We start from the raw sequence: 9,301 nt of genomic DNA, 5'->3' as shown, positions 1-9,301 counted from the left end.
CTGAGGAGCAGGGTGGACACGGTGCTGCTGCAAATGACCGGCTGGGGAGGGAGCCCCAGGAAAGTGGGTGAGGAACGATGGTGTGAGAGAATCACTTGTGGGGAAGGGGCCCTCAGCTCTCATCGGTTCTCAGAGACCCCAAAACATCCAGCCCCCCACCCACCCCCCCGCCACGCTTGCAGATCTCAGGGGGAACTGCAAAGCCCCCTCATGGCAAGCCAGACCAGCTGGACTTGGGAGCCGGCCTCCTGGGCGGGGCCCCACCGCCTCCCCGGGCAGCACAGGACCGCGCCAGCCCCGCCCCCCAGCAGGCGCACACAGCTGTGGGGTCGCTCAGTTTATTGGTAAAACGGGCACTGAGCGCGGCGAAGGCTGGATGCGGAAGCGGCGGTGCGGGCTCTTTTCCTCTTGAAGAACTTCCACTGGACCTTGATGGCGAGCATCCAGTCGCTCACGGACAGCCTCTGACACACGGAGGTGCAGACATGCTTCTGGCGGGGGGGCGGGGCGCCGGGGCGGGGCGGGGGGCGGGGGCGCGGCGGGGGGCGGGGCGCGGCGCCGCCGGGGAGGGTCGCGCCGCGGGCGCCCGCGCTTCACTTGCCCGCCTTCTGCGCCTTCTGCGCCGACTTGGTGACCTTCCCGGCGCCGCCGCTCTTCTTCTCCACGTTCTTGATGACGCCCACGGCCACCGTCTGCCGCATGTCGCGCACGGCGAAGCGGCCTGCGGGGAGGGTGTGAGGGCGCGGCCTGCCCTCCCGGCCGCCCGCCCGCCCGCCGGGATGCAGCCTGTGGCCGCCGGGCTGGGACCCTCGCTGGGCTCCCGGCCCCGGTAAAATCTGCGTGTCCCTGCGTCTGCGCGGCATTCACTAGACTGGCTGTGCGCCTTGGGCGAGTCATTGGGAAAGGGCACCACCCCAGACCTGCCCAGGGGCCGCGGGTGCTCCCGGAGGCCCCGCTCCTGCTAAGGCCCCAGGCTAGCAGAAAGTCAAGGCCCCTCCCTGGCGGGCCCTGGGGCTCGGCCTCCCTCACAGCCCACTCACCCAGAGGCGGGTACTGGGAGAAGCTCTCCACACACATGGGCTTCCCTGGGACCATCTCCACGATGGCTGCGTCGCCCGACTTCAGGGACTTGGGGTTGTCCTCCAGCTTCTTGCCGGAGCGCCGGTCTATCTTCTCCTTCAGCTCCGCGAACTTGCAGGCAATGTGGGCCGTATGGCAGTCAATGACCGGCGAGTAGCCGGCGCTGATCTGCCCAGGGTGGTTCAGAATGATGACCTGCGGGCAGAGTGGCATGACGCCATCAGTGACAGGTGGGCATCAGGGCAGGGAGAGGCTACAGCCCACCCCCCAGGTCCCTGGGGCCCGGGTGCTGACTGTGGAAAAAGGTCCAGTGATGGGACAGACCTGGATCCCGAGGTCGGCACTAAGCATTGAAATAAACGGAGATAAACCAACCACGAGAGATAAACGACAGACAGGTGCACTGTTTGAAAGCGCTAGTGGGCGCCTGTATATCAACCCTGGCCAGAACTACGGCGGGGATGACGAAACTGGGCCTCAGTTTTTATATTTCAATTACATGTCAATAAGGCCGATCTTTGTCATGTGAGGAAGTGACCAAAGAGGGTGCAGTGACCGTGTAGAGAATAAAAGCACCACAGAGACGTCTCTGGCAATAAAGTGATAAAAGCACTTTCAGGACCCAAGTGGGACCTCACTGAAGCCCAAGTGACAGGCCTGGGCTCCCCGCCAGTGCACCCTTCCTAGGAGCCCTCGACCCTGTGCCAACCTCTCCAGGCCTGGAGGTCGTGTGTGCAAAGCAAGGGTCTGAGTTCTCCCAATGCCAGGCCAGGGTGCCCAGTGCTCGGCCGCTGTGGGCAGCCACTTACTTCACCGAGGATGCCCCTTACCGCCTGCGGGAATGGGCACCCACCTGGGAGGTGAACTGGGCGGCCTCCTGGGGCGGGTCGGACTTGCTGTCCCCACACACGTTGCCCCGGCGGATGTCCTTGACGGACACGTTCTTCACGTTGAAGCCGACGTTGTCGCCAGGCAGGGCCTCGCTCAGAGCTTCGTGGTGCATCTCCACCGACTTCACCTCCGTGGTGATGTTCACAGGCGCAAAGGTCACCACCATGCCAGGCCGAAGGATGCCCGTCTCCACTCGGCCCACAGGCACAGTGCCAATGCCTGGGCCCAGAGGAAGGGGCTGTGAGGGGCAAGCGGGCCAAAGGGGTGCCCCTGGTACTCCCTGGCAGGCATGGGGCGCGGCCACATGGAGGGAGTGCGGGGGCAGGGAGACCCCAGACGAAGCAGACACACAGAGCTTCACACAGAGGCGGAGGCTCCCCTGACCCCACAGGAAAGGGACTGAACAAGAGTTCCCAGAACCTCTCAGGGGGGATGGGGCAAGGAGAGGCCATCTGGGCTGAGGGTCCCTTCCCTGCCCCCAGGTGAGGCACTGGGCCCCTCGCCTCTGAGGCTCCTCCTCGAGAGGGGGGAGCACCACCCACCGGAATGACCTGGCCCAGCTTCAAAGCCCTGGCCGGGGCTGTCCCTCAAGGGACATTGGTGCCACCCTTCTCATGGGCCTGCTCACACCTGTGTGGCTTCCCACTGGGAGTCTGGTCTCTCCACAGCCCAGGGGAGGTTCCACCCCATCTCCCTGGCTGTGATGGAGGCTTGTGTGACATCACAGTGTGACAGACACGGGCTGGTGGCTGCGCTTATGCTGGGTGAGCACGTCCCTGCCCCTGACACAGGCCCGACACCTCCAGCCACAGACCCTCATGGGTCTCACACTTGGTTATGTCTCTGTGTCAACTCCTAAACAGCATTTCTCACTCCTGGGCAAGGACGATATGACAGCCCAGGTCAACAGCAGTGAGGGGTCCCCACTCACCGGCAGGCCAGGCAGGGGAAGGTGGAGGCGGGGGTCCTGTGGGCCTCCCCAGGAGGGCAGAGGGCGCAGTCAGTCCACCCCACCCGACCCCCGCCACTATATGAGGTCCCATGAGGAAATGTGCAATCGCAACGTGCAAACATGCAGCCCAGCAAGACAAACGGCCCTCCAGCTGCACTCAGGCCACAGGACTGGCACCCCTGTGCCACCAGCTCTTGACATTGGACCAAGCTCTTATCTGGAGGGAGGAAGACCTGGCAAACACTGGGCAGACCAATGGATGGGTGGGGGTGGGCAGCTGGATAGAGGGATAGATGGATGGGTGAATAGATGGATAGGGTTTGGGGGTGGGTAGGTGAACAGATAGATAGAGGATGGATGAATGGTTGAATGAATATATGGGGGATGGATAGGTGGATGGGTAACCCAGAAAGTGTGCAGTGTGGGGGGAGAGGCAGAAAGACCCTGACATTGGGAGCTTGTTTCAGGAGAGAGGTCTGAGGGGCAGAGCTGGCCGAAGTGGGCTGGGCGCCTATAAGAGAGCCCTGTACCCTCACTCACCACCAATCTTGTACACGTCCTGCAGGGGCAGGCGCAGGGGCTTGTCCGTGGGGCGTGTGGGGGGCAGGATGGTGTCCAGCGCCTCCAGCAGGGACACGCCACTGGCGTTCCCTTCCTTACGCTCCACTTTCCAGCCCTTGAACCACGGCATCTGGGCAGGAAGCAGGCACGCACGGCATCGCAGAGACAGCCTGCACCACCCCCCCCCCCCAAGTCCCAATGGGGGAATCCTAGTGCAGGCACCGACCTGAGGGAGCCTGGGGGGCAGGGGAGCTAAGCTCCGCCCTCCACTGTCTAGGGGCCCATTGAGATGCTAAACAACTGACCCCTCCCAGCTCACTCCTAACACCACAGAGACACTGGGCAGAGAGAAAAAAGGACGCAGAGCCTCCACCTCGGCCCAGACCACACACAGGGTTACTGGCCGAGCCAGAGGCAGAGTCCAGCCTCGGCCCCAGAGACCACGGTGCCCACCATCTCTAGGCACAGCCAACAGAGCATTACCCAGGCTTCTCCTGACAGTAGACCAGCCCCGTCCTATCACCGAGCCCCCAGCCCACCAGCCCCAGAGGAAGACAAGGCCTGCAGCACCAGGCCCAGGCCCATCCCCAGGGGCCCTGTCCTCCAGACACCCCAGGTCAACAGCAGTGAGAGGTCCCCACTTGCCAGCAGGCCAGGCAGGGGGAAGTGGAGGTGAGGGTCCTGTGGGCCTCCCCAGGAGGGCAGGGGGTGCAGTCAGCCCCCCCAGCACTACATGAGGTCCCACGAGGGAACGTGCAATTGCAACGTGCAAACACGCTGCCCAGCAAGATGGGCGGCCCTCCGGCTGCACCCAGGCCACAGGCTCCGGGGCTGGCTCTCCTGCGGGTGCCCTCCATGCCCCCCCCTCTCCGTGTGGGTGGCTGCAGTGCTGGCCAGAGTGAGTGGCCACCCTTCTGGGCCAGGGTGTCCTTGGCTTGACAGTGCCAAGGCACTAGGTCTCGGGTTCAACAAATTCAAAACACCCAGCTCCACTCATCACCTCCTGCCCAGTCAGAGCTCCGGGGACAGTGGCTGCCCAAGTGGCCAGCAGAGAGCCAGCCTTCAGCCCTTCCCAAAGCCCAGCTAGCTCCAGGTCCCAGGGGTGCCCGGAGGCTGTGAAAACTAACCCTGCACAGCAGCTCCTGGAGACACCCATGGGCCCAGCAGCTGCCATCTCTATACTGTTGACCTGAGGGGACTGTCCTAGCCAGAGAAGGGGCTGCAGAAGCCTCTGCCAGCCTCGTGTGGTCCCCGAGGACACCCACAGGGGCTGGCTCAGGCACTGATACAGATTAAAGACCGTAGGGTGCAGGGAGTCTAGGGACAGCCCTCCGACCCAGCACCCCACCCTGACCTGCCTGACCTTTGATCCAGTGCTCTGGGCCCTGGGGAAGAGGTCTGAGCAGCCCTACCACCTCCCACCAGGCACTCACATTGGGGGAGGGCTCCAGCATGTTGTCGCCGTGCCAGCCGGAGATGGGCACGAAGGGCACGGTGGCCGGGTTGTAGCCAATCTTCTTGATGTAGGCGCTGACCTCCTTGACGATCTCGTCGTAGCGCTTCTCGCTGTAGGCGGGCTCCGTGGAGTCCATCTTGTTGACCCCCACAATGAGCTGCTTCACGCCCAGCGTGTAGGCCAGCAGCGCGTGCTCCCGGGTCTGCCCATTCTTAGAGATGCCCGCCTCGAACTCACCCACTCCTGCCGCCACGATCAACACAGCGCAGTCCGCCTGCCCGCAGGCACAGCACCGTGAGCCCCAGACCTCACCTAGTGTCCAGGCCCCTCCGGGCAGCAGACAGGGGCCTGGACAGTCCCTGGGATGGGACCTGGGAATCTCGACCTTCGGGGCAGTGGCAGGGGCTCATCTGTCTGTCTGTCGGTATGAATGCCCCGGCAAGGTCAGGGACTGTCCGAGTCTGTCTGTGGCACAGGTGGCCCGGACAATGGCTGACTGTCCTTACAGGCACTCTGCCTGGTTGAGATACTGAGGCGCTTAATCAGTTGTTTTCGCAACTCTGTACCAGGTGGGGCAAGAGGGGCAAAGGTGGGTCTTGTGCCCTGATGAGGAAGCAGAGGAGACCCGGCTCCCCTTCGATGACTCGAGCCCGCACCCAGGTACCCTGTGAATGGGAGCCCTTGCCCCCCTCCCGGGCCCCTGTGGCCCCACAGTCTGCCCACCTGGGATGTGCCAGTGATCATGTTCTTGATGAAGTCTCGGTGGCCCGGGGCATCAATGATGGTGATGTAGTACTTGGTGGTCTCGAACTTCCAGAGGGAGATGTCAATGGTGATGCCGCGCTCCCGCTCCGCCTTCAGCTTGTCCAGCACCCAGGCATACTTAAAGGAGCCCTTCCCCATCTGGAGGGGTGGGGGTGGCTCAGGGCGAGCCCGAGACCCAGGCCCAGACCCTGGCCAGCAGACCCGGGGCCATGGAAACAGCACGTCACAGCAGAGAGGTCCCGGCGAAAGGCAGGAAACAGGCCCCAGCCCCCATGGCTCCCCACTGGGAACCTGAAACTCTCTGAGGAACACTCAGAACTCAAGCCAGGTGGGGTACCCTGGCTCCCCAGGCCCAGCCTCCTGCCTCCTAAATGGGCGCAACTCAGGCATCCACCAGTAGGTGGCGCAAGGGCCTGTGACCGGCTCTGAGAGAAGCCGCAGGCCAAAGCCCTCCCCTGGTGGTGGCTCCCCTTTATTAGAAGCTAAACCCACTCCCCCAAGATCCCTGCCTCAGCCAGAGGCCGACACCACCACTGGGTTTAGGCTGTCAAATCAAAACCCCTCTGTGATCTCTTTTTAAAGAAAGAAAAATCGAATGAGGTCGCAAGCAAGGGCCCGCTCTCTAGCTCTCTCGGTAGTCAGCCGGCTTCCCGCAGCTCCGCGCTCCTGCGCCCCTTCCTGGCCCACTGAGCAGGGGAAGCAAAGCCAGGCTGCTCTCTGCACATACCTGTGCCCAGTGCCAGAGAGACCCCATGCCTGGGGGCCAGGGCTGTCGTTAGGAGAGCAGCCTTGGCCACTGCCCAGGTGGACACAGCTCCCTTCCAGGGCTCTGCCCTCCCGGAGGCTGCCCAGCCAGAAGGGGCCACCCAGACAGGACCCCAAAGACCGGAACCATATGCCCTGAAAACACCCTCAACCTCCCTCCAGCTCCAGGCCCACAGGGAGAAGTGACACAGCTTTGGGGCCCAGGCATGGAGGGAGGTAGCTCATAGCACCTGACCCCGCCCCATGGCCAGAAGCTGTCCCCTCCCTGGCCCTGGTCCCAGCTACTCTGTCATCCCGGTGAGAGCCCACACAGCTCCCCCAAATGGGGGCTTCTCACAGAGCTCAGGGTGGGGGCAAGGGGTGCAGAAAGCAGGCCCCCACTCCATGGCCACTTCCCATCCACAGTGGCCAAAGAGCAGCTTCAAGAGAGGGGAGGCCAGCTCACGGGACCGCCCTCATCCTTACCAAGCCCCCCTCCCCCTTCCCTCAACAAAGGGCACCTCCCTGGACAAGCAGCCCTCCCCAGTCTAGCACGAGAAAATGGAGCTGATGGGCTCAGTGCCCATCAATCAGCTATTAATAGCACCGAGTCCTGGCCCAGCCCTGGAACAAGCGAGGGCAGTGCCACCTCCAGCCCCAGACCTCAGCCCTGGGGACACGGGAACCCAACCCTGGGGGGCACGAAAAACAGGCTCCAGGGCTCTCAAGTCCAGTGTGGCAAAATGTTCCAGAACCTTCTGTGCAGGGCAGAAATGCTATCTCCAAGCTACCCCTTATCCTGGGCCAGATCCAGCAAGCCATCTTCCTCCCCACCAAGCACATCCTCAGAGAGAGGCAGCCAGTGCTCCCCCCATGCCACTCCCATCCGGACCCTCTGAGGCACACGTCCCCCTCACAGGGTCCCTTAGGGCTCACGCCCCTCTTGCCCTGGAGGAGAGACGCCGGCCACATGCCCGGGGGCTGAGGCCAGCCTAGCCTCAGAGCGGAACCCGCCCTCACCCCGCCCCCGACTCACCTCGGCAGCCTCCTTCTCGAACTTCTCAATGGTCCTCTTATCGATGCCCCCGCATTTGTAGATGAGGTGGCCTGTCGTGGTGGACTTGCCTGAGTCCACGTGGCCGATGACCACGATGTTGATGTGGGTCTTCTCCTTGCCCATGGTGTTCGGGGGTGGGAAGGGCCGTGCGACCTGGGGGGCTCTGGCTCGGGCAGGAGATGCTGAGCAGTGGCTCTGTGGGGTGATGGTGGGGGGACAGGGGACAGAACCTTAGAGAGAAACCCAGCAAAGATGCAGCCCTGCACAGGCAGCAGCACATCTGGCCACAGACCTAGCCCCCAGGCCAGGCCAAGTCCCTATGCTCCGTGGGAAGGTGAGACCCAGCCGTGCCTGACCCAGCTGAGCAAGGTGGCGATCCAAACAGCCCCCATGAACATATCAAGGCCCACAGAGCCCCCATGAAAGAGTCTGACCCCCGTCTGGAGACACGGAAACACACAGGCAGACAAGCCCCATGACCAGTCAGGAGCCCGGGGATGTCACCTTGCCAGCTCTCCAGTGCCCTTTCCCCATGCTGTTCTCTCACCCCAGTTCTGGGCAGGACACTGCCCCCCACCCCCACCCGCAGAGCCGCGCAGGAGGAAGGCCAGTGCTCCCCGTTCTCAGGCAGGGACAGGGACAGGGACACGCCATCTTCCTCTCCCTGCCTGGCTGGCACCAGAGACTCGCTGGCCTCAGGCTCCAACAGGACGGAGGTGCCCAGATCAGGGGCCCAGAATAGCCCAGCCCTCCCCCTCTGGGCAGGGGGCAGACAGTAGGGGGGCGGGTGTCTCTGTCCACAGGAGGAAGAATCAGGCCCCTCAGCCTGAGAGGGACCAAGGTTGGGGGGCACCCTTTCCCTCTTCCTTGTGGTCAGGGCCCCGGGCCAAGCCCCTGCCCATCCTGGAGGCCATGAAGAACCCTAGGCTGCCCAAGAGGGCCAGGCGGCTGGGAGGGAGGGCGGGCACTGGCGGGTGGACCCCAAAGGGGTGAGGGGAGGGACTGCTGACCAGGTCCCCGGGTCTCTCCGACTCCCCTTCCCCCATTCCGTCGCCCGGACACCCCCACAAGCCCCAGCACTGACTCCCCTGCCCCAAACCTGCAGACACCCAGACGGTCCCAAGGTCACGGCGCAGGGCAGGGCGACAGCCACCGCCCAGGAGCTCGGCCCCAGCCGCCGCCGCCACCGCCACCGCGTAAACAAGCACCACCGAGGAGCCCCCACCCCACGCCCGCCGTGGAGACCGACCCCGGTGTCGGGTCCCGGCGCGCGGGGTGGGCGGCAGGTCCCTGCGGTGGCGAGCAGCGCAGCTTCGCTAGGCGCGGGGTCCAGAGCCCTCCGCCCCCAGGACCGGCCCCGGCAGGGAGGGGACCCCCGCGGAAAGCTGGGGGCGGAGGCGGGGACTCGGGACCGAGCGTCCTTACCCGGAGCCGGGTCTCAGCCAGAGGGACTGGCGGCGCGGGCGCCGCGGTTTTATCCTCCGGGAGGCGTCCACCTATTGGCGCGCGGGCGCAGTGCGCGGCGCCTGCAGCTCGGCAATGCGGCAGCCGGGCGCGCGGGCGGGCGGGGCGCGGAGCAGGGACGCGCGAGGAAGATGCGGGAGGGAGCGCTACAAAGGCGCCGAGACCAGACGCACCCGGAGGGAGCTCAGGCGCAGGCGAGGGGGGCGGGGGAGAGCTGGGGGCAGGGAGAGGGAGACGGACGGGAGGGAGGGCCAGAGATGGAGAGAGGAGCAGCACAGCCAGAGACCGAGGACGGAGAGCAGAGGCAGAGGCCAGGCTCAGGCGCACCCAG

General features: G+C 64.5%; 1 protein-coding gene across 1 annotated transcript; it reads right to left on the bottom strand.

The window, feature by feature from the left end:
• Nucleotides 1–324: 324 nt before the first annotated feature.
• On the bottom strand, nucleotides 325–9,083 carry EEF1A2 (eukaryotic translation elongation factor 1 alpha 2). Its single transcript, XM_059705047.1, has 8 exons — nucleotides 8,932–9,083; nucleotides 7,486–7,701; nucleotides 5,664–5,843; nucleotides 4,918–5,214; nucleotides 3,464–3,614; nucleotides 1,934–2,190; nucleotides 1,041–1,275; nucleotides 325–721 (listed from the first exon to the last, which is right to left on the bottom strand). Exons 2-8 carry the CDS (start codon nucleotides 7,627–7,629, stop codon nucleotides 594–596), a joined length of 1,392 nt encoding a protein of 463 aa, XP_059561030.1. The 5' UTR covers nucleotides 7,630–7,701; nucleotides 8,932–9,083; the 3' UTR covers nucleotides 325–593.
• Between the last annotated feature and the right edge of the window lie 218 nt (nucleotides 9,084–9,301).

This window comes from Myotis daubentonii, chromosome 8 (genome assembly GCF_963259705.1).
Source record: "Myotis daubentonii chromosome 8, mMyoDau2.1, whole genome shotgun sequence".
Classification (NCBI taxonomy): Eukaryota; Metazoa; Chordata; class Mammalia; order Chiroptera; family Vespertilionidae; genus Myotis; species Myotis daubentonii.
This window is presented reverse-complemented; position numbering and strand designations above follow the sequence as displayed.